At 41.0% G+C, this 25,075-nt stretch overlaps 2 protein-coding genes across 7 annotated transcripts in view; one reads left to right on the top strand and one right to left on the bottom strand.

Annotated features, from left to right (window-relative positions):
* The window catches only part of EPS15 (epidermal growth factor receptor pathway substrate 15), a 67,821-nt gene extending 42,875 nt beyond the window's left edge, over positions 1-24,946 (bottom strand). For 2 of the 5 annotated variants that reach the window (XM_057367044.1, XM_057367048.1), the window contains exons 1-3: positions 24,883-24,946; positions 21,361-21,476; positions 21,154-21,273 (exon numbers count right to left, since the gene is read on the bottom strand). In XM_057367044.1, the coding sequence (XP_057223027.1) occupies positions 21,154-21,234 (81 nt within the window). In that variant the 5' untranslated portion in view covers positions 21,235-21,273; positions 21,361-21,476; positions 24,883-24,946. Of the gene's footprint in view, positions 1-4,002; positions 4,179-4,338; positions 4,425-21,153; positions 21,274-21,360; positions 21,477-24,882 lie in introns of those variants that run through there. The other 3 variants (XM_057367045.1, XM_057367046.1, XM_057367047.1) reach the window with 3 other exon arrangements.
* The window catches only part of OSBPL9 (oxysterol binding protein like 9), a 56,805-nt gene continuing 56,653 nt past the window's right edge, over positions 24,924-25,075 (top strand). For both annotated transcript variants that reach the window (XM_057367050.1, XM_057367049.1), the window contains exon 1: positions 24,924-25,034. In XM_057367050.1, the coding sequence (XP_057223033.1) occupies positions 24,924-25,034 (111 nt within the window). The remainder of the gene's footprint in view (positions 25,035-25,075) is intronic.

Here is a 25,075-nt window from a genome sequence, read left to right as displayed (position 1 = left end):
ATCCTGATTAAAATCCAAAATACTGTATTCTATTATGACACAAAACTTTGGACTCATATTAAAAATTTCCAAAAGACACAATCTGGTCTCAAATGTTCTTCAAATAGTCAGCCAAAAAGCAGGTAAGTTTAAGGSAGGCTGGTTTCCTCACAATGCCACTTCAAAACAATAATTAACTTCTCCCTCTSTCCTCTATTGTTTTATTGTCTTATCTGAAGTGTTTCATGGAAAAGCTGTCTACCACTCTCCATTATATAACCAAGAACATCTCCTACAGCAATAACAAAAGTAAAGAAAGTATTTACTATWAATTTCTATGCAATTATTAGCACGCACTTCAAAATTGAGCACTTTCTTTCCCATTGAACAGCTGAAGCAGGCACAAGAACTGCTGTCTTCTCTCTGCAGAGAAGTCTGTCACTGCATAATTAGAAAGGGTTCCATTTAATTTTCAAATTGCTACACAGCTCCACCATCTTCCAATCAGCACTGAATAAAGCCTGTGCAACATGAAAGAGTAGCTCCACTGCCTTTTTAAAGGCAGCTTCTCTCCAACATGGTGGAGGCAATACCAATCAATAAAATTGGACTCCATGTGCTTTAGGAGCAGTCAGCCTCCTCTATGTGCAGGTTAAAACACACACATGCATTCTGTGGTTTCTTCATCTGGAGGACAGAAAGAGGAACACCAGGTTCCTCATTCCACTAAAAATAACAAACTATGATCTTAATTTGATCAGTTTGCTGATCCCTCAAAAAAAAAAAAAAAATCAGAACTCTGCCACAGACCTCAAAATTTCTGGCTCTACATTATACAAAATGTGTACATTACTATGAGGGTATCATTCATATTGCGAGTATTTGGATCCTGTGTATTCCAGTAACAAGATATTAATCCTGGCAATGTGTGCACGGGACAGGAATCCACCAGGATCAGTCTCAGTGTAATACCCCATGTTTCCTTTCAACAACACAGCACAGCATTCCCAACTCTGCAACACAATATTCTAGTCTAAAATGAGACCTGCAGCTAAGTAGGATGCAAACTGATATTACAAGATTTTGTCTCGTTTACCAAAGCAGACTGTAACTATTTCAAGACAGCTACCACATTTCTCTCAAAAAGCATTTCATCAAGAGGACAAACACCAAGTTACCTTCCTCTTCTTCCTCAATATTTCTTTACAGTGCTTTCCTGAACTGAGCTTCCCATTCAATCACAGCCGGTTTTTCAGAATAAACCACAAGTTCAATTTTCAACAGCAATAAGAAGTAACAGAATGTCCACTGGTCCACCTTTCAAGAAACACCTCTTCCCCATTCTCAACATCCATYTTCCACATCATCAGTTTTCTATTCTTCCTCCCTTAATTCCCCACATGAAATAGGTGAGAGAAGCAACCACTCTTCTCCAAGGCCAAAAAATACAACTCTTATATTGGTTATAGCTTAATTTGACTTTTCCAGTAATAGATGACAATCTGGGAGAYCGGACAGTTCCTTCTCATTGCTGTTGTTTGCTTGTTTCCAAACTGAAGGCAACCACAACAAAACACTGTCATGGTAGAAGTTCCACATTAAATTCATAGTCATGCTCAGACCATAAAACTCACTGAGCAAATGCAAGTGGCAACAAGATGTTGCAGAATGGGTTCAAAATGGGAAGATAAAAGATATTTCAGACTGCTGCTAAAGGGAGAGAGGAGGGGGAGATGATCACTTTCAGTTTGCAACCCTTGTTCAAGCATCCTTGGTGTAATAAACTTCACTGCAGCTACACAAGCCTGAGGTATTCTTACTCATCAGTCAAAAGAATATTATTAGCACCAAAAAGTTTCAAGTMACTGAAATTAAAGCTYTGATAGTAAAATWAAGTATGAGCAGCCGTCTCAGACASTGCAGCTGCAAAGTCACCCRAAAACACCCTCATCTCACTTGGAAATACCCAATGCCCCAGACAAGCTGAAGCACTGTCAAACCAAACACAGGAAAGGGAACAGAAAATCGGACCTAASAGCGAGTTTGAGTGCAGGTTCATGTGCTTCTCTGCATGTGACCCAAAAGCAGCAGATCATAGTGATCTGCACACCTTTACTGCTGGTGTCAGTAACTGATCTCAGTGCAGCCACCACTGCACTCCCCACCCCCACGCTCTCATTTTCACTTCCTCATGCTCTTCAACAGATTCTGAACACTTCACCACTTGTGAGGAACTTTTTATAACTCTGAAATTCCACATGTTAGAACCTACATTGAAAAAAATTATCTTCAGGCCTGCTTGGCTTTCTGAGATGATTCTTATGCAACACAAGAAGAAAAAACAAACAAGCCAAAAAAAGAAATCCCCGCACAAATGGTCAACACACAGAAATAGCTCCCTCAGTTTAACCACTGATGTAAGCTGCAGCCACAATGGTTTTAAGRATACTGGCGATTTTTCTGCTTCTGTCAACATTATCACATTTGTATTTAGTCCCCCATCCATGTGACCAAAAAAGTAAATAAATTCTACAATGAAAGGATTATACAGCCTGTAAGCAATAAGGTCTTGCTGTAGAACAAACCAGAGCTGACACCCCACTCCTCTCCCCAAATCAAGAGCCAAAACAGCTCTGAGAAAACTTCTTTCCCTTAAGTAAGCAGATATTTTAAAGTTTGTTAATTTACTTGAAGACTGTTAAAAARGAGATTCAGAGAAGGTGAATGCAGCAATTTTAACACAAAGTAAGCTTTCAGAAAAGGTACTATACTTTATAACTCTGTACCTTTAGACCGCTACCACATTTGTTCACATTTTCACTGAACTATCTTCCTTTCTTTTCTTGATGTGGTTGATAATATTCTCAAAAGTGAACTATGCAAGTAATTGCAAACTGAGCAGTCTTGCTGACAGCTTTTTAAGTTTACTTCCATGTGCTTAAGCAATTTGTTAAGCTTATTTAMCAGCTTTACTTTCTGTAAATGTCACAACTGGCTATCAAATTGAAGCATCCTAAGTCAGGAGGATGCACCAATAGGTCCACCTCAGCCTTATGTCAGGTAGGAATAAAAATTTCTCACGTCACCGCTAAATGAAATTAGAAAGCATCAAAAAGCGCAGTTCATTAGCTATCACAGCTCTAGGGAATAAGACAAGATCCTAACGGTATAGAATAACCTGTGTGAAGTGATTCCATTACGGTCAGGAAAAAATGCGAGCAGTAAGGATTGAGGTGAAGTGAGATCACACGGGCACGAAACGGTGCCAGGAGTCTCCAAGTTTTAGGGCCATCACCAGCACAACTCTTCACTRTGAGACATCTGCATGGGCAGCGTGAGTCCGCACAGCACCGGGCCCACCAAAACCAAGGTAAAATGACTCCCAAGCAGTATCGWTGGAGGAGGGTTTCCATTAAAACAAGGAATTCGGCTGTCCCTGCCAGGGTCACCTGCTCACGGCCTCGCTGCCCGGAGAACCCCTGGAAGCCAGGTGTGCCCGGCAGGGAGAGCACCCAGCGGGCACGGACACCTTAACCCGGCGCTATCGCCTTTCAGCCCCGCCGCCACCGCTCCCCGAGCGCACCGCTCTCCCTCGGGGCTCACGGGACGGGGCTCGCTGGGCTCCAGCCCGGCTCCCCGAGTCCCCCACAGACAAAAGACGGACCGCGATCGCCGCCGGCGCAGCCCCGCGCCCCGCCCGCCCAGGGCCGCTCCCCGGCCGGCTCTCCCCAGCCCGGGCAGAGGCACCTGCGGCCGGGCGGGACCCCGCTCCCCGCCCGCGGCACCCTGGGGTCGCGGCTCGGGGCTCGCCGCCCACCGCCCCTCGCTGCCGCTCTCCCTCCCGCAGACACGGACACACCCCCGCCCCGCCGCCACCTGACAGCGGCGGGGCAGCGCTGCGGGGCGGCGGCGGCCGCACAAAGCGCGGGCCCCCCGTGCAGCCCCGCGGCGGCCGGCCGTGCCCGCGGCGGGAGAGGGCGATGGCGGCCCCGCGGCCGTGTCGGGCGCGCAGCCCCGCCGTACCTGTGCCAGGGAGAGGCGCGCGGCCATGCTGTTCCATCCCCCCGGCCGGGCCGCAGGAAGGACGCGCCGGGCCCCGCCACTCGCCGCACAACTTCGGCAACTTCCCCAGCCGGCCCCGGGCAAATCCCGGCACCGGATCCGCGCCCGCCCGCCGGACGGAGCGGAGCCTCCCCCGCCGCCTCACGGCAGCGCAGCCGCGCGCAAAACCGGGCGCGGATTATAAGCGCCGGAGCCGGAGCCTCCTGGAGGCAGCTGCAGCGAAAACCCGGAGCCGGAGTCCTCGGAGTGATATGGCGGCCAGCGTCCCCCACGGCCAGCTCCTGGCCTCTCCCTCACCTTCGCTGTTGGCCCTACTCCTGCTGGAGATGCTTCCAGCATGGTGAGCGGTTATGGTTCTCCAGTCTAGTCATGGCACAGGTGGGGGAAGTCCCAAAACAGGAGGTGAACCGGGTCTGGGCTCGGTTGCAACAAAATTGGGCACAAGGCCCAGCAGGAAGCAGCACGTGAGGCCAGCAGGATGTCCTGACCCGACGCATCCTCTCCTGGCTCCACAGCAGTGGGGAGCAGCCCTGGGCTCGGCCTCCTGCTTCCCTCCACTCACAGAAAATTAGATGCCTGCCTGGACGACTCATGGCTGTAAACGTCCTTCTGTCTGTAAACGTCCTTCTGTCTGTCTGTACACTCAGGGGAAGAGTGGCTCTTCTGGAGGAGGGTAGCCAGAAGAAAGGGATGAGCAACCTTTATTACAGAAGAAACTATGAGACATCACAGGCAGCAAAAGACTAAGGAGCAAGCTGGAGTGGGGAATAAACTGCACCACATTCTCCAAACCCATGGAATACAATTGTGTATGGACTTGCTGAAAGCGATACTCGTGTCACTGCTCATTCTCCTGCTCCTCCTCCCACCAGCGTATTTCAACTCCTACTCTGAGCTCTGCACTACCTCAGCATACATCAGTCACTGAGGGCAGAGGGAAAACATTCCTATTTTTATACTTTACCCCAAGGTGGATTAGGYATTTAAACTTGAAATATGCATTCGGACCAATAAGAGGAAATTAGCTGAAGTTGTACTTGATTACTGGAAAGCTTTCCCAACATGCTCTGCTTTCTTTCTCTGTAATTCTCTATGCCTCTGCATTGTTTCTGTCCTCCTCAGCTCAGTTGTATGCTCGTGCTCCACCTCTGCATCCTGTCATTCCTCAGCTGGCARTCATCCTGAGCTGCTAGTGCTCATCATCTGGCATGAAACGTGGGATTCCTCCTTCCCACCTATTCCTTAATAAAGGATTTATAGAAGCTCTGCTTTACCAACCTGTTTCTCAGCCATTTTTTTCAGCAAGAAAAGAAGATATAGAGGGGAAAACTATAAAAAGCAAATAGATATAAAAATAATTCACACTGTTCACATACTGTCACATCTCTACTCCATCTCATACTTCTCTCATAAGTAAAATCCCTAGAAAATAGAACAGACTTTATATTTCAGCACTGATTTTTTTTTCTTCTTTGATAAAATTGGACCACTACCCCAGAATTATTAATATCTGGAAATTAAACTGGAAGACTGTAAAGCTGTGTCTCCGGGGGAGAGTATTTTTGGGAGGGGGCCCCTTGGTAGGCATTTGAAGGSCCTGGGTTTCTGTCAGCTGCTGTGAGCTCATGTGGGTGTCCTTTGCTCTGTCAGTTGTTTCCTTCATCTCTCGGTCTTGCTGCAGCTTGGCAGGGACTGGTGGCCTCTCAGGAGAGGTTACACCCAGGCTGATGTGTTCTCACTGCAAACAGAAGGAAAATGCAAAACAGGGACCTGGGACCTGGCTCTGGAGTTAGAGGCTTGATGCYGAGAGCTGCTGTGAGCAGGATTTCGTGGGCAGGCTATCCGGCTCAGCAGTGTTCTTGCTGCTGCTCCCTTTTCTCTCCTGGGCGTTGCACCAAGTATCTTCATCAGGTCCAGGATGAGACCCACAGCTGCAGTGAGGCTCTGGAATAAGGATRTTGAGTCAAGAGACTTGTGCAGATCAGCCAGCAGAGCTGTGTCACCCAGAGCACAATTAAAAGCCCCACGTCCCCTCTGAACAGGACTGGTCCAGGAGGGAGGTCTGCTCCAGCTGAATGACTGCTCCTGAGGCCTGACCTTCCCAAAGCCTTTGGCTTAGAAAATAAACAYAACAACCCCTCCCATTTTGCTCCCTCAAACTGTGAAGTGAGAGCAGTCTGCATCCAGAGAGCCTTTCCATACTGTTCTCTGAAGCTGCACTTGCAGCTCAGAAATGAGCAGGCAGTGCCAGGTACGTGGTTATGTACCTTCACCCTGGCTGTGCAACTCCCTGTCATCAGGCATGACCACTGTGTCCACAGTCAGAGGGCAAGAATCACTCAACGTAACCACCGTGGCCTCTCCAAATTAAAACAATAATGAGTTCCATACAATCAACGCTGAATTAGTGTGGTCATGTAGATCTTTGCTGTTGATCATTCTGTGCACCTCACAGACAAATTGTCCTGGTTGCCTCCAACCAGCTGAGTTCAAACAACCAGCTCAGAGCCTCAGACATTTCTACAACAATTACAACAGCACTTGTCAGCCTGCTGATTGTAGTGCAGATTTTCACGAATCTAGAATGACAGCTCCCAGAAGCAAACAGGTCTGTGCTTCTCAGCTGGAATTGAAATGCCATCACCTGACATTGGATCATAAAACTGGACTTCGTACTTTCTGTCAAGACAAAAATCACAGCTACTAAAATTTACCCCAAACTGTTGTCAGGTTTGCAAAACAACGCCCTGCAATGACCTTCTTGGCTTAGCCATGAGCAGCACACCAGGGCTTGGCTATGGCAGAAGAGCTCCTCGAATCTGGAACTGGGGGACTTTCTAAACATATCTCTGCTCTTCCTTGCTCCTCAGTGGAAACCCCATCCTTSTATCTCTCCCTTTGCTGACCCCATGAACCTTGACCTTTCGCAATAATTTCTGTGAATTGTGTAAGGAGTAGTGGGATTCTGTGCTGGSTTTTCGGGAAAGCTTGTTAAGAACGTAAGAAAGTCAAAAGGTCAATGAACTCCAAGGACTTAAACTAACAGTTTCATTTTATATCTTTTCATGTTCAACGTGAATTCTCCTGCAGGAAATGTSTTTATCTGAAATCTGCTTTGTAATAACTGCTTTATGTTGTTTTTTTTTGTTGTAAGATCCTCTATTACAGTACATTTGATACCCAAAGGACATGGAAAACAGTATTAGCATGCTTTTATTTGTAAGTATAATAGGATTTTCTGTGATTCTAAGTACTGGCATTTTGACAAATAGGTACCAKATCTCCGTGTTCTTTATTGTTTCTTTAAAAGTACAATGCACAAGGTTATGTCTACACTGGACAAACAAGGGACTGCTAACAAATCAAAACTAGCCAAATGACTAGTGAAGGCTGGGCCTTGCAGCAGTGCAGTGAGTACAGCAGCAGCACAACCACTTTGGTGCAAATCTCCACTCTGATRCTGTGTGAGTATAAAGAGAATAAAGTGACTTGCTCTGGTACAGGTGACTTGAATTTGAAAATGTGCTGCAGCAAGATAGCACAGAAAAGCCAAGCCCTAGACCAGTCAGAGTCAAATACTAACAACCTCTGTGTTTTATAAATCTCTTATGATCACCAAATACATTTGTTAGAAAAGCTGATAACATTTTAATCATATCCTCTGGTCTCCGTGGAAATAATACCTTAAGTGACTATCCCTTCCTTTCTTAGAGCTTTGTTTGCCCTCTGGATCAGCACACAGGAAGCCCAAAACAACACACAGGCATTTAGTATGACTTGTTCTGCTCGTTCTAGGAAAGGTGTTACTRCAGCCCATGAGCTCTCCGGAGGCTGAGAGAGGAATGACTCACTCCTGCCTCCTGCATTCCTGAGCATGAAATGAGGTACCCAGCTCTCTGGAATTCCACTGCAAAGCAGAGCGGYGGCTCCAGCATTGCATATACAGAATCAAGGATCTAAAGGGCAGAAGGATTAAACTTTATGAGTTTTACAGAACAAAAGGAACCACATGCATCAACACACAAAATCCTGGCCAAAGAAAATCCTTGTTGTATGATCAAAGAATACAATGCAAGGCAATGTGCTCACAGGCAAACTGAGACTGTCTTGCATTGCACAGGTTTAGAGWGCCAAGCAACACCCATGCTCCTGATACAGAACAGCATTTCCCACACCTAGGTTATTCAGAGATTCCTCCTGAGAAATRAGGAAGATYRTCATACAAACTTTGACAACCTTTGGACTGAGGGGACCTTTCATCAGCAATCTCAGAGTACTTTCCAGGACTAGTGACACAAGCTGGTTTAGGAAGTCACGACTGCAGGCATGCCTTTATCTAGAAATACACCCCAGGATATGCTTTGTGTGCTCCTTTCATTTTATGCAGCTGCAAGTTTTCTAGACAAAGGATTACAGATAGGCTGCTGTGTTTTAAGGCCACAAGAGAACACTACAATCATCTAGCCGGACTCCAACAGACTTTCTGCAGAGATCTGTTAATTTATGGGTTTCTTTTGCATAAAACATGTAATCTGTGAGTCCTACAGTGTATCTGCTAGGAGGATGTCTAGTTACCAGAATATATACATTGATCATTATGAAAACTGMATAGGAATTATCTGTTAATTCATCTTGTGCTGTGCTCTTGGMTCCTTAACGTGGTTTGCAGACTTTCAAAGTTAGAGTAGCCTTGAAAGTATTTCAAAGTGGGTTGTGGGRTGATCAAATTTATACAAAACTGTAGCAGTAATTAAGAAACACAAACTAGGATATTACAGTAACTTTGCATATTTCTTCATCTCTAAGATGTCTTCTGTTCAGCTGTTCAGAAATATTTGAATATATCTGAATTTAACTTCTTTATCTGGCAGAAACAGAGTACCATATGGAATAATTGTACCTCTGTTTTTGTAAAATGATGTMATCTATATTGCCACTCTACAGAATCCCAAAGACTAAAATTATTTTTGAACTGTAGTAATTAGAAAGAACAAGCTTGAATTTTTATTAAGAGAATCATAAAATTGAAAATAACCTGAATAGGGCTTGAGTGAATCTCTTCAATCATATTTGATGGAAGAGTTGGCAAATCTAAAGTGCAGCAATACAGATCTCTCTATGCTATTTAAAACATACTCAATTTATCTTTTCATTAAGACTGTAAGCATATTTTCTCAAACTAATTTATATTAGCCAGTTTCATGTGGCTACACCTCATGCTGCAAAAGAATAAGACAAAATGTAGACATAYACAAGAGGTCAGCTTGACCTCTAGATAATTAGMTGGAYGAGAGCAGAGTGACATTTTTCATTCAAGACCATATTTGAAACCCAGAAAAATCTTCAATAAGCATTAACTTGACATGTCCAGCTAATGTAGCAGTTGAAGATTTTGCTGTTCCTTGAGCAGCTTAATACATTCTCTGACAGGAATAGAACAAGCAATACCACTGCTGAAACAGCATCAGTCTTCATTATAWATTAAACACATCAATAGTGGAGTGTGTAGTGTATATTAAACCAAAAYGAGGACTGAAAACTAATATGTTTACAAAGTAGCAGGCAGAAAAGCTTCTACCAACAGTTTCTTCTGTTCCCTGTTTCCTTAGGCAYGTTGTTTATACTATAAATCCAGGAAACACACTGCTCACCTTTCTGAAACAGTTAGATCATGTTTTAAGAAAAAAGAAATTATTAAAAAATATAATCTCCACACTGAATTCCCAACTTTCCCCTAACATAGAATTAGCTCACTCTGCCCTTCACGAAGATTATTAACTTATTTCAGAATTTTAAGATACATGAAGTAATTAAACAAGAGAGCATTTGGTATTTTTTYTTCTCATTAAATGGCTTATCTTTATGACAAACTTATGACTTCTTATGGCATGAAGCCATTTTTGTGGCATTACTGTAACTTTTGATACAAGCAAGAGACTCCTGTTGAGATTTCCTTACTTGTCCTCCCAATTATTTTCATCTTYATATATACTCTTACCTTCTCCATTTTCTTTCATTATCATCTAGTCTTAATTACAATCATAACCATGTCAAAATGGCTCAGACAGTATTAAAACAAAATAACACCAATGCAGTAACATTGCTCATAAGACAAAAAAATAACTTTCACAAATCACAGTAAYCTATTGCTGTAACCCAGTCTTCAAGCCGAGCAATTCAGGTACTAACATTGGAAYCACATTTTAAAATTCATCCTTATTCAGGACAACACAATATTCATGTTTAATTTTACACTGATAGTTAAAACTTTCCCTAAGTTCCATAATCATGTTCCACTTGGTTTCAGTAATGAAGTCTTTCACATGTGGGAGCCTCAGTGACAGAACAGAGATCTCAGCTGGGTTAGGGTAGTGAGTGCCAAARGTTCAGTGCAGAAATGAGTCAAAAGCCTCAACAACAGTGGAAAATCAATCATATTTGAGAAGGTGTTAATGATTTAACCCTCAGAGTAGACAGGGACAGAGATGATTCAACCATTTAACCATCAGTTAACACTGATCGAGAGACATTGAAAACTGTGTTTTTGCTGCTATGGAAAAGATCACAAATTATTGACAAATACAGTYAGAAGCARGAGCAAAGCATGGCTTGCCTACATSTGCCTCAGTGCTGAGAGCTGTAAGRGAGCCTGCAGGTTGCCTTTTGAAAGCTATCAAATATCAAATTGCAGTGCTCTCTCTGCAGAAGGAATTTGTTGTGAGCCTGTAGGAATCTCCACAGACGCTCTTTCKGCTGCACTTCCCCTTCTGAGAAGCACAATCCTGTATGTCCATAAATGAGAACAACCACGTGGGATTTTTTTTTTTTTTATTTACAGCCCTGTTGCAGGGAGTGGAATCTGTTCTATTGCTTGGCCAACTATTGCACAACAKCAGCAGGCAAAATGTTCCTTTAAGTGCAAAACATATAATCCCACTGCTGTCAACACATAAGACTAAGGGATGTTCCCTTGAAACCTCTCTTTGTTTTTTGGGCTCCTGAATAATTGATCTGTAATTGTATTTTTCCATTCTTCTACATCAGGTTGGTACTATCAATAATAGAATGTAATTTGACTGATGAGATGGTACCTAAAACACTTGCCTTTATGAAAAATGCTTTAAACACACACAATAAATACCATTGCTAAGTATTAAAGACTGAATATTCTCTTATTGYTGTAAAGTACAAGAGCAGTAAATAGTTTGCAATTCAAAATAGGCTCTCATTTGATTGCACACACAATGCAATTAAAACAAGAAATATCCTTAAATATGACCAARTTATTTGATTGATGACTGATTTGTTTACTGGTTTGTTTGGTTAGTTGATTTTGTTTGRGTTTTTTTAAGATTAAATTGCAGAAGTAATGCAGCAGCAATTCAGCCTCAATGGAATTGTTAAGGTGTGCATGTGACTAATCAGATGCAAAAGGGCATTAATGGAATTTGAACTCATCAGCTGCTGCCTCTGTGTCACCTTATGTTCCTGTCCTGTTATCTGTAATAAAATATATTTCACCTGTTGAACAGGTGAAGCTGATACAGCTATAAACAGATATAGCTACACAACTACAGCTGTGAAARTCTGGTGACCATTCATGAAAAWATGTTTCTTTAAATGASTYTTAGTGGCATTTRAAGCAGCTGTAGTAAATAATTCCARTGTAATCATCACTGYGACTTTSAAAAATACATCRTGGATTAAGTAGCTTCACAACAGTTTTTCAATCAAACTTGYTCTCGTTACAAATAAAATTCCATTCAAATATATTCTGGTCTTAAAAATGTAYAGCAGAATCTGAAAGACTCTGTTAACTCCCACTGTTATTGGTAATACTAATTTAAATGAGATTCACAAAATATGAGAAGCAATTGAAGAGTGTATCAGTATATTTATACATAAATACCTACATCAGATTACTAAAATTRTTGATGATGACGCACAAATATCAAACCACCAAGATTTTTCAGATCAATTTAATTTGTTGAATCAGTTCAATGACAAACAAATTTGACCTTCTCTAGAAGGACAACGCCCCCTCAAAGTGCTCACAAGAKGAATAGATATGAGGTATAAAACTGAGAACCAAGAACAGAGAACAAAGAACACTGAGCTGCAAAGGGGAAAAGTATCAAGGCATTGGGTGTAAAACAGAGGCAGAAGCCATATAAGGTAGATGAAGTGAAATAGATGGATGAGTTTTGCAGAAAGAGAAGATGTATTCTTCCTGAAACTATCTCCATGATTCAAAAGACATTCAAATTRCATGTAAAACCGAAACATTCTAGACTGTCAGTCTCTTTATGTTTAGTGAAGATACATAATTTGTTCCTGTTTCAATCAGGTATACTGTGATGATTTCTTTACCAAAATATCTGTACAAAATTATTTCATTAATTTCTCTCTCCTTTCTTTGTGATAGCAGTAATGATGACAAATTACATATATACAGATGAGCTTGAGAAAAAATACATCAAATCATCACCAGAGCTATTAATTAACTGTAAAATGAATATATAGATGAGTTGCTTAATTTAGCTCAACTCCCATTCTTTTAAGTTGGGAATAAATCCCAGGCTAAAAATTTGCTGTGGGTCTCCAAGCGAGGACTGCAGAACAAATCCATTAGCTAGACAGCCCAACTGCCAGCCCAAAAATAYAAACCATGCAGGTACCTTGTAAAGATCAAAGTGAAGAAAACCCATATTGTTGTATTTATAAATACAGCTATATAGTTACTAATTAAAAGAATGAAACAGAAGACCTTGAGTGGGAATGTGTTGGGAGGTTTTATGTGTGTTTTAAGTGAATTTATCATGCGCATTGGACAACAAATTGAAGCAGATCCTGCAGTCAGGRTTTTTGCAGCCAGTGAGGCTTCGAAGGGGAAAAGTATCCAAAGATTGCTTCAGTACATGGATGAGGAAATTTCTGATTAAAGTCTCTGACAGAAGCACAGAAGCTTGGATTGCTTCCTTGTGTTTCTAAGTAATTTCATAGATATGTTTCCAATCAGGCTACTGGAAATTACTGTATTTTAAATCTAATTCCTACTTCAAGAAATGTGGCAGAGGCAGGACAAGCAGCTTGGACTGTGTAACAACTGGCACAGATGAAAGCCAGCCAGATGGCATTAGGCTAAAAGAGTTCTCTTGCCCAAAATACAGCACATTCGTCCTTGGYGGATTCTAAAACCAGCACAGAATCTGTCTCTGTCTCCCTCTGCCATTCTCATACAGCTGACTTTTATACATATCTGCAGTTCTGATCCCTGCCCTTACAGCTCTGCAATAACTTCATAAATTTCTCATATGAGGAAAGCACTTATTCTACTAAGAGGATTCAACAAGGCAATATTTTAATTAGACTTCTATTTTCCTTCAGGTAACTTAATTTTTTAACATTGGAATAATGTTCATCAATTCCTGTAGCTCTTTTGGGATTACTAATTTTAAAAGTAATAGAATTTAATACTTGACTAAGCAAAGTAATATGAAGATCTATTTTTGATCAGATGAGCARATTAAACACATTACAAAAAGTAAAACCCCTAAAATTTTAGATGTTACATGTTTAATTGGACATATGCAGTTACTTGATTAAATTAACTATGTGTGCTRCTTGAAGCAAGAAGAAATATTTCCAAGCTCAATCTAATGTCATAATAAAGACTCTTCATGCACATTGAATAARATCTGCCCAAACAATACATCTACATTTGGTCAATGCTCTTCCCAATTTATTATAAACTATACTCAAGTCTGATCCTCATTACCAGAGGACTCAAACTTTGCTAGCAATGCAGTCTGGGGGTTTGGTTAATATGGAAACCTGTAAAAAAAGAAATATAATAATCTAGAAAGAGAATCTAAGATAAAATTGCATTTATCCCTCAAATCTCCTGGCTGGTTCTAGATTTACCATTCCTTCCATCACTGYAYTATGTGAGCCAAATTTTCTTCTCATACACAACTGCACAATYGCTATCCAAGTCCATGGGTTCAGAGAATTTCATGAAGAGCAGATGGTCTTGTGTCAGTAGCTACTGCTTGCAAAGAAATCTCCTCTATCTACAGCCAGCACAAGATTCAACAGCTACAAGAGATGTGCACACTGCTCATGAGAGGGAAGTAAAGTGTTCCCCTGAAAACTGGACACGGAAATGCCTAAAATTGCAAGCTGACTGAAAGAGTAAAAGCAATTGAGTCAGCATTCTGGGGAAAGGAAGGAAAAGGGAGGGGTGGGACAAGCAGTATATTCCTAGAAAAAAAAAGAAAAGCAAAAAAAAATGAAGTATGTTCAAAGCCGATAACATGAAAAAGATAAGTGCTACTAGTATGCCATAAATAATACAAGCTTCACATAATGCACCATTAAAGTTTATGGATCAAATCCTCTTTCCTGGCCATGATGTACTCAGGCATAACAAAGACTCTCAAAGTGTTGGTTATAGCTTTCTGATTCACTACCCAGTTCATCTCTGCTTGTGATGGGACTGGAGATGATTCATTAACAGAGGGAGCCAAATTGCAGTTTCTTTACCGTACAGTCTCTTTAAGACACTTTCTAAAGGAGCTGTAAAACTGGGTAATGCATAACCTCTTAGTTTATTCAGAACTTTTCAGTCTAGAAGAGAAATTTCTTGGACCTTGGGTGGTTTTTTTSTTGTTTTCCCTTGCCTGAGCACTGACAGGGGGCACAGGCCAGTGAACAAGGCCCAAGGCTTTCCCCTCCTAACCTCCCTCAGGTTCCTCCAGCTGTAGGAATGCCTCAATTTGTCCCAAATAAACAGTTTATTTAGCTGTGTCATGCACATGTACATGCACATGCATGCTTACTGATCACTAAACTGCAAATCCAATTCAAATTTCTTGTGTTCAGGGGAACTGTAAGCCTGGGTGCAATGYGCCCTCCGAGCATGCATAATCTGAAACAGATGGCTCAACAGATGAGCTGCCAAACACTCAAGGCCAATTCAAATGCCATCCAAAAGTAAAAGTTATGTGGGATAAAAGTTTTCCCTGTCCCACTTTAGATAAACAGGGCCTATCTGCTTGGAAGAYGATCCTTTTTCATTTTCTGCCTGTCTACTTATTCTTTTCAAATATGGCATGCTCTAGAAAACAAATTCAATTCTACCAGCTGCCAACATTTTCCAATCTCTGGTTTGGGCTTTTTTTTTTTAAAATAAAACTCCATACTCCGGAGTTAAGAGCTTGCATGAGTTATTTGAAATTTAATTAAACAAAAAAAGGCAACAAGGAAACAGAAAAAAATAGGAAATTTCTGGCCTTCAAGGTTGCAAAGAAAAGGTTGAAAATATGCACCCTGGAGATTCAGAAACCCAAATCCCTTTTTAACTCATGCTTTGGTTGTCAGGGCTTAAGCACAAATAATTAAAAATGCATRGAATATGAAGTCTATTGATTTCCCATTTAAACACTCTGATACATGGTACCAGAAAGCTCTCCTCAGCTTGTAATACTTTGTGGCCATTCCACAGGACTCCCTACCCAGCCCTTGGTCCATAGCCTGTCTAAATGAAGGCATTGTTCCTGCAGACACTTTTATGCCTTAGGCAATGCCTTCACTGTAATGCAAACCTGATTTAACACAAACATATGACTTGATTTTCACATATAGGCCATTTTTTTTCCTGAGGGCACACACACACACATCTATGTACATATATACATCTATTAATCTGTCCATCTCCCCAAACTCTGTATCTAAGTGTCTGAATTTCTTAGCATCDGGAATCCTGACACAGGATTATTAAATATATTCAAAAACCCCAGACAATGGCAGATTGCATACAGCAGAGTTCCTCAGTGCATGAAAAAAATGAACATTTCCAAAAACTAATTACACAGTCTGAGCACTCACAGTACAGAATATGCCCAASTTGCTGCTGGGAACAGAAATGACAGCCATCATTTCAGTCAGCCAAGCACCACTGAGATCAATCACACTGCAGAGCATTACCTATGCTTCACACTGCGCCAGCTGACACCRCACAGATCATCCTCTGAAATGTTTAAAGTACTACAGCTAAGGATTTGGGGGTGTAGAAGATTCAAGCTAAAAAACAGCGAAATTTTAARTTAACTCCACAGTCAAGACAAAGGGCATAAGATTGGTCCACTAWCTACAAGAAAAGAAAATTGTCGTCTCCGTGTTTTAGAAATTCAGTGCAATGAGTAAATTTAATGCAGGGACTGTAGCAATTCAGTGTAAGACATCACTGCTGGTATTTAGCAGATTAAATTCCCATTCAAAAGTGTAAAGCCAAATAGATGTGATATTTTACAGACAGATGGGTTAATGTTATCAGTATGTAGGTGACAGCTGGATCAGGGAAAACTGTGTGTAGGATTTTGTTTTGTCTAAAATTGACAGATATGCAAACCAAAATCTGAAAGACAGCTAAGACAACAGCTCATTTGCTACTGTTTTTGCTATATTGAGAGAGCTGTATCTGTCCTCTATTTGTCAGACTAGGAACATAAAACAGAGAGTGTAATGCTAATGATACACTCAGATCCTCCTCTTTTGCTTATGCATTATGAATAGCAGAGCTTAACTGGGTAGTTAAATGCTTTAATCTCTAAGTCAGTGTGATAAATTTTGCTACTGGTTATGTACATGTAACTACATCAATACCAAAGGAACACAGAGGAATGAACAACATTTGGGCTATTTGGCCTGGACTGGAAACACCCGACTAAACTCRTGCTTTTCTYTGCTGGTAACTAATTTCCAAAGGCTTAAGGCAGCTAATCTACAAACTGCATTGCACATTTGACCAGTAAATTAGAACAAAGTATTTATTGTGCATACCTCAAGTAAACACACCACTGTAAGAAAGTTCAATGTCCTCAGCACAACCAACTCCAGCTTATGCTATGGAAATGAAAGTTTCACTGTATACTGCAGATGATTTTTATTGTTACACTTCCTTGTAAGTACATTCCTTACAAGCTTATTTTCAAAAACTAATTCTCTTGGGCAATGGAAAGYAAATGATGTAACTCTCCATTTTGTCAGTTGTCCAGAGAATTTGCTTAACTCCAGTAGCATTTAGAGATTTTAATATTAATGTTATTGTAGGATTTTCTTAGAAGTTTTGTTGCAGTTACTGCTGCAACAGTTTATCAGGGCACTGGGAAGTTCACAGACTGAACTTTTGAAACTTGGAAGCACACAGATGAAACAAGGCCTAGATTTTCTTGGCTTATAAAGTGAGTAACAGAGCTGCCCTCTGTGTGCTGCTGCCTACAAGCTGAGTAGGATTTCCTTTGTTTCAGTCCATGACATCTGGGCGTATTTCAACAGTTCTCAGCAAGTTCAACTTCAGCAAAAATCAGCAAAACTGTTCATGTTAGAGAAGGGGCAAAGTAAGGTCTGACTACTAAAATGTAAAATAAGGCTATGATATCATTAAAAGACCCCACAGAAATCCTACTCTTTTACTGAAAAAAACYCAACAACCCAAAGCCCTCCTTTAAATAATCGAGTCCTTTAGTGAAAATAAGTCCCTTAATGAAAATAAGAACATAATATAAAAACAGCAATGATGGCTCAGCAGAAAGGTCTGTTGCCCAGTGTTGTGTCTCCCATCAGTGGCAATAGCTAGTAGCTATGGAAAATGSTAGGAGTGGAAAATGTAGTGAGACTGCCCTGGTGTATTTCCAGACTTCCAGTGATTTACCTGAGCTGGAGTTGATTGTTGTTTAAGTCTAGACAGCAGATTAATGTATCCAATAATATCTGCCAGGCTTTTGAATTCAGGATGTGTGAGGGCTTCCCCCGATCCTTGAACCTGAGTTTTCTTCCTGCTGATACCGAGCTGATGGAGCTGCAGGAGGTGCTGCTGCGAATTGAAGTCTCACTTCATCTGGAAATCAGATGTAGCTGCATTCCGCACAAGTCTGCAAGTTCACACATAGATGGAATACTCTCCTGACAGCTCCTRAGAGCTGACATGATAGCAAGGCACCCATCTGCTTTCTAAATCCTGGTCCAAGTACAGATCATGATTTCTGGGGAGCAATCTCAGTTTATTCTGCCTGTTTTGGTGGCTACTTATTTTTCTTCTACTAAATTAGTTTTTCCCCTTTTTTATTTCTCATAGAACAGAGAGCGAGAGGGGAGTTGAGTAAGATGAAAAAATAATTCTGCATTTTTGCTTTCATCAGAACAAGGAGGAAGCAAATCCTTTAAGCAGGCATCAAAAAGGATTTTTTTCATTCTCAGATAAGAAGAAAGAATATTCTCCAATTTTTGGTAGGATAAACCCTGCTACTTTTGTTTCTCATTCTTACACAAGAAACAGCTACTCTAAAGAAAAATCTGTTTGGCGTCCCAAATCAGGACCTAAAGGAAAATTACTTTATCTTAAATTCCAGAAGAAAATGTAGAGGAGACAGAAACTGATTCTAAACTGTTACAGTGGAAACTTCGTTTTAACAGATACCCCTTTAATACTTCTTGTTATGGAAATTAATGAACAATAAAGGCACACACTGTATTTGTGTTTTATGATGGATTGCTCAGCTCTAGGTCTGCTTGACTTTCCTTTAATCCTTCCTTTCATYTCCTTAGATTTCCTACTTAATACCCTAAAAATTACCATAGTCAGATGTCTGTTATTTACCTGGAGAAAAAAAAAAGACAGGAGAAAAAAAAAAGGGAAAACCACATTTTTCCTTCAGATTTTACTATGACATTTAACCAGAGAGCATGGAAATTGTTCACAACAGCCTAATAATACACATAGATTTTAGAACCTACTTGCATGTATACACACTAGTTTTAAATATTACCTTTGATATTGCTGTATCTGTTAAAAACAAATAAATATAGTGTATAAAGAAAAAAAAAACCACTCCTTAACTGAAAAGAAACACAACATATAATCCTTATGATTGGTGACAATATCTAAAATATTAATTGAGTTCTTACCTTTTCCCTTGCTAAATTTGCTACACAACAAACTCTACTGGAAGTCTAAATTTTGTGAGAAGATGATGATGGATGTATTGCATTCTTGCAAAACTGGCTACARAGAACAAGTAACCTTATTTGAAACATATTAATAGGCCAAACACTGTGAAAAAAGGTGATGGTGAGAAAGCTTTGGGAAAAGAGATTGTGCTTATTTGCCTTTTTGCACCAGTAGGCTGCATACCACAGCTGCAATGAAGGAAACATTCCAGTTGAGCAGCATTCCTCCGTATCTTTTCAAAGTCTCTGTGGAGGCTAAAGTAGGAATCACTTACTTGCGGTTGAGAAAATAGCAGGGACTTCTGCATTAAATTTTAAATACATTCTGCCCAGAGGATGATAAGATGTTTAAATCAAATGATGAGACATTACCCATCTAAGCAATGCATTAGGAGTATAAAATGGGATTCAGCATGCTGTGAGTTCTAAACTCCTGTACTCAGCAAAGAATCATAGACTCACACAATACCAGGTTGAAATTACCGTATTATTCTCAAGGATAATATGCTCTATTCTTTCCTGGCAAAAGTACAGACTATTCAAGATAGCACCTTGTCCAGCTGAATTTTAAAAATGCCCATGGCATGTTGATCTGAAGAGTAAATTCTGATGCTGTAAGTTTTATAATAAAATAATACAAGGATTACAGTGAATTGTTCTGCCGACAAAATTCATTCCAGCATTTTTCTACTTGCTAGATTGATTTTCAGATTACCAGAGCTCAGCCAATGTACAGATGGAAAATAGCCTGTGTAACTATTTCTTCAGTATAAAAGCTGGGTAATTTTTAAAATTAGTTTGGATTAGATTTATACTATGATTAAGTTACAGACTTCGTTACGAGGTGCTTTTCCCATTAAATTTTTACTCCTATTAACACTTCGCCTCTGAACACTGAAGGATCTCAAGTGTGACCAGGATTTGTAGGAGGAATTCTCTGCCCTTCATGTAAAATGAGTGCAGAGAAGACAATGACATTTCTCAACTGCCAAGCCTCTCAGCAAGCTCAGAAATGTGCTTCWTGAAGACATGTTGAGTCCTAAAGTGTCAGTTTACACTCCTGCAACTCCCAGATAATGTTATATCAAATATATGTCCTGCAAAACCTCAATTTAATCTTAAGAGACCACACCAAAATTTTAAGTTAYGTTACTGTTTCAAAGCTATTTTGTGTCCTTAAAATGTATTTCTCTGCAGATATTGCAACAAGATTTGGCCATTTAGTGAGTCAGTGGAGTTGCTTAACCGAGCACCTTCACGCCCTGTTTTTAACACACTGCAACATCTGACAAACTCCTCCCAGTCCTGCCAAGTGTCGATGCCAGCGAGGTGAGTCAGCTGCGTCTTTGCTGCATCATCCCTCTGACATACAGCACTACCAGAGAGGATTAAATAACTAAACACACAATAAATCTGAGTTTCAGAATCATCTCTACCTATTTTAAATGCAAGAGAGAGTCTTCAGCCCTGTCTTAAATGGTATCACATTTTGGCTGAACATATTCCACAGGTTTTGGGRAAATGGCTCCAATATTCCAATGCTCTCCAGCACAGCTCTAAACATCACTTTGAAGAATGAGATTCTGAACAGTAGGAAGGCAGATTTAATGTTCAAAAACAAAAGTCCCTTCCCTTGTGAACTTACACCAAACACAGGCACAAATATTAAGCAGAAACAGAACAGGAATTCTGAGACCTGATGACTTGAATTCCATACAGCCTGCTGTAATTCGATTTTTCCCAGAGTATGCTAATATGGAGTCATTTAGAAGACTCAGAAAGGTCTGCTTAGCCCCCAGTGAGGTTACTCATCCCTGACGTGGAGGAATTTATGATGATTCATTAAAATCAGAGACAAAGTAGATTAAAATTAACAGAATTGAGAAAATTTATTTCTAATGGCTTTTATTTCAGAATAGAATAATAGAATTTCTGTAGAATTTCTGTAGAATCACAGAATTGGCAAGAAAGGCCCAAGAGAATTATTTGTTTGCCTCAGAAACCAACTACTGTCCTCCTTCCACTGTCTTGTTGATTTTTTCCATAAACATTGGTATTAAAACCAGTAACAGTATAATAAATCTATTCAGAAAATCTACTTACAATGGCACTTACTGTCATACTTGATTTAATTATCCTCTTTGAAGAATGACTGCTTGTAGGGTGAAGGTGATTCTCTCCCATCTATCTTCCTCTCTGTAATACTCTAAACCAAACATAATTCTGAAGAAATAAAACAAAAAATGTTTAGGCTCTGACATTGCTTCCATTCTTAGCGTAGTCGAGATGTGAATAGAGACTAGAAAATACCTGCAAAGGACAGTAGCTGAAGTCTGAAGATGACTCACAATGTTCCATCTTCTACTTGATTGTAGTTTATTATTGCATTTGTTACCCATAAAAAATAAAACGGAGGGAATGCTTTCCTGAAGGTACAAATAAAAGACATTATTTGCTATCAACAAGCAAAAAAACCCTAATCCCACTATTAGGGGGGCTATTAGGCTAAAACATAAATTCTTAATTATGATGATTATGTTGTCAGTAGTCAACATAGTGATTTTATAGGATAAGCAATACAAAATTAAACTACCAGCACATTTCTGAAGTTGGAAAAGAAACCGAAACAAAATGTTGTTTGYCTTCTTCTCAAATGCCTTCCTTATGTTCCTCAGAACCCCAAGCAATTGCAGCTGTTGGGAGAACCTAAAGCCACTTTCACTGCTGCCAGTCACACTCCCAGACACCCTTAAGGAAACCCACAAGCCACAACTTCATCACTGAGGTTCTTCTAAGTTATTTCAGCCATAACTTCAGCAAAATTTACAACARWAAAGCATGTTCATCTTAAAGAATCAGRCTCCCAGTATTCTCAYGCTTCCATTGTCTACCCTGGTCTTTCACTGGTATTCACTCTGATCAGCAGTATCCTCCTTTTGGCTAGAAACCATGCAGATTTAAACTGTGATGGGCAAAAATGTAATTTACTGGGCAAGCTTGGACAACGAAAAATAACATAGAACAAATTTTTTTAAGTAGGGTGCAAATCACAGTGCCCTGGAAAACAGAGGAAGGACTGGGCATATCTGATGTTTCCCCCTACATTCCTATTGGGATACTCTGAGTACCTCAGAGGCCACTTCATGGGCTAAACATTGTGGCTGGCCAGGAAATCTGTGTGTGGCTGGGACACTATGGCAGGATAATTTAACTGAGATCTCTGTGTGGCAAGAGAATGGTGCTGGACAAGATTTTCAGCTGATGGAGCAGTGCATGGAACAAAGGCAGCACAAGGTAACAGCTGCTACCTTCAGCCCAGTTCTGTTATCTCTGTAGTACATTATTCTCTCAGATGACAGTAATTTTACAGAGGGTGACACTCTAGTCTGAGTTAAGTTGTGTAAAATATGGAGAACATCATAATAAAACTATCAATAATTACAGAAAATAACAGCTCCTTGTAACTGGTCCAGATTGGATTCAGATGGAACACGTAAAAGCAAACTAAATTATTCTGTTAAGAAATTACTCACTAACTTCCATTTGAAGCCATTTTTTAATTCAAAATCATTGATGTTAATGATTTCAAATACAAAGGATATCAAGAGAGGTTATAGCCCAGTTGTGGCTGATTTCAGTTAATTGATTTGTTTAAATGAACTAAAATGTTTCCATTGATCTTTCAAAAGAATTTGAATGGRCCCCAAGAATMTTTATCAGAACAATCTRAGTAGTWCAGCCTAAACCCTTAAACAGAACYCTCMTGATCCATGTTCAAYATAGGGGAGTAATCTGACAGACACAGAAGACAGAMCATGCCATGAAAGTACATAAACCTGGATGACATTGTATGATGCTCGAATACTGTCATTTCAAATGTATTTGTTTCAATTTGTCTGGCGCTTTTTGAAAAAGAATGTTTCTCCGATCTCTGCCAAATTAACCCAAGGAGAACATCCACACTACATTTATAAGAGAAACTGCGAGTTGCGTTCCCMCTTTTTTACCTGTTAACACAACTTTTCCTACTCTAAGCTTTTAGCTAAAATGAGATATCTAAAATACATGCTTTTTCTAGTGGCTACAAGTCTTTTGTCACTTTTCCCCTCAAAAAGAGTCAAAGAGAACAAAGAATGAGTAAGACATTCAGCGTAAGCCGAAGTTCAGAAAATTCAGCCTCCAGCAAACCTAGGTAAATAAAAAGCTCTTCTGTGGAGAATTTCTGACTGGGGATGCTCTGCCTACACACAGGTTTTTTAGATTTCAGCCAAGAGATTTTTTGGTGTTTTTTTTTTTTTATTTTTTTCCCCATTTGCATTGTTTCAACTCCTGTAGCATAATACAGCCAAAGTAGTGATCTGAGATAATAAAGCCCCAGCCCAGCTACAGCTTTAACTGGCAGCACTAGTAATGTTCTGGCACCATCTGATGTTTTTTTGTTTTGCTTGCCTGCCTATAATCTCTAGGCAGCCCTGMTTTGTTTAGTCAGTGAAACTGAAGAACAAAACAGACTACTAAGGTCATATGCAGATTGAAAAAGAATGTTATCTAAATTAACAAGCCGGATTTCAAAACCGGATTGTGCATTAGGTACCTTAAACTGGTAACCCCACGCATAAACACGMCGCCAGGTGACTCCAAGGAGTATCAGTGCTCTAAATTCCATTTGGTAGCAAACTAGTATACAGTGTGACATGTGAAATGGGGAGACAATTTGAAATCTGGAATATTTCTTATTTGCTAAACTCAAACACACTGCGTCTGAGCGATTCTTTTTCACTAAAGGGGTGATTTTCCATTGAATTTAGTTTAACTTCATATAAATTTGAAGTATTGTGAGACACTAAACCTMCTTCAGCTTTACTATAAAGGCATTTTTACAGTAAAGAATAAAGAGGGGCTATGGGGGGGGGGGAAGGAAAAAAAAAGCTGCTAATGAATTCACTRAAGACTGCATGATAAACACAAACCTCATGGTAAAAGCACTATTTCTGCTGCTTTTTTGTTGATCCCTAGGAAGGAACATGAGTATCCTTATGGGTCCTTTGAGGTTTTTATGTTAAAACACAACTCAAGTTCTGTACTTATGTCAGAGGAGTTCAGTGCCAAAACCATACTTGTGCTGAACAACAGATTTGCAATTGTCCGTAGCTCCCGGGGAATTCATTCCACATTCTTGGATCAGTCCACAGGAAAGCTGTGTCATACTGAAGCCTTAACCTTTAAAGGTTATCTCGAGTCGTGCATGGTTTTTATTCACTGTGGACGTGGAACACTTTGAAGAGAAGCCCCCTCGGACTCCATTGTTAAGCCCACTTCGGTTTAGAACTTAAGGCACTTTTGGACGTGCGAAAAACCGAGAGGTAGAGGGACAAGCACAACAGCGATAGACGCTAAAAGCTTCCAAGCGGTGTCAAGCGTTTTAGAGAGGAACTAAAATGTTCCAAAGTGCTTTGAGGGACAGCATGACGCCCTCCTGCCCTCACACTCCACAGCGCCAGYGCGCCGTGCCCTCACCGCAGCGCTGCCACYTCACARCCCTCCCTCRCGCCTCGCCCACTGCCTCCCCGAGYYGTGAGGGRAAGCCGCCGGTATGGAATCCCTCAGGCAGCGCCCTCAATCCCCAGATCCCAAACTCCATCTCTCCGGACACCGGAGCCGCCCCCGCCGCGCTCCGCTCCCCTCACGCCCCCGCGCGCCGCACGGCCCCGCCCCACTGCGCGCGCAAACCCCGCCCCCTGGGGCAGAGGAGCCCCGTGGTCCCGCCCCCTCGCTGCGTGCCCCGCCTCTCCCCGCCCGGCGGCCGCCGAGTCTCTCCCCCGCTCCCCTCACCGAGAGCGCGGCGTGCGCGGCGGTGCCGGTCCGGTGCTAAGATGGCGTCTATCATGGAGGGCCCGCTGAGCAAATGGACAAATGTGATGAAGGGTTGGCAGTACCGCTGGTTCGTGCTGGACTACAACGCGGGGCTGCTCTCCTACTACACGGTGAGGGGCGGCGGGCGGGCCGGGCGGGCGAGGAGGCGCCG

The sequence above is a fragment of the Malurus melanocephalus genome, unplaced genomic scaffold (assembly GCF_030028575.1).
Source record: "Malurus melanocephalus ecotype Western Australia unplaced genomic scaffold, MMel_1.1 scaffold_74, whole genome shotgun sequence".
Lineage (NCBI taxonomy): Eukaryota > Metazoa > Chordata > Aves > Passeriformes > Maluridae > Malurus > Malurus melanocephalus.
Note: the sequence above shows the minus strand (reverse complement) of the source record. Positions and strands in the feature narration are given on the sequence as shown.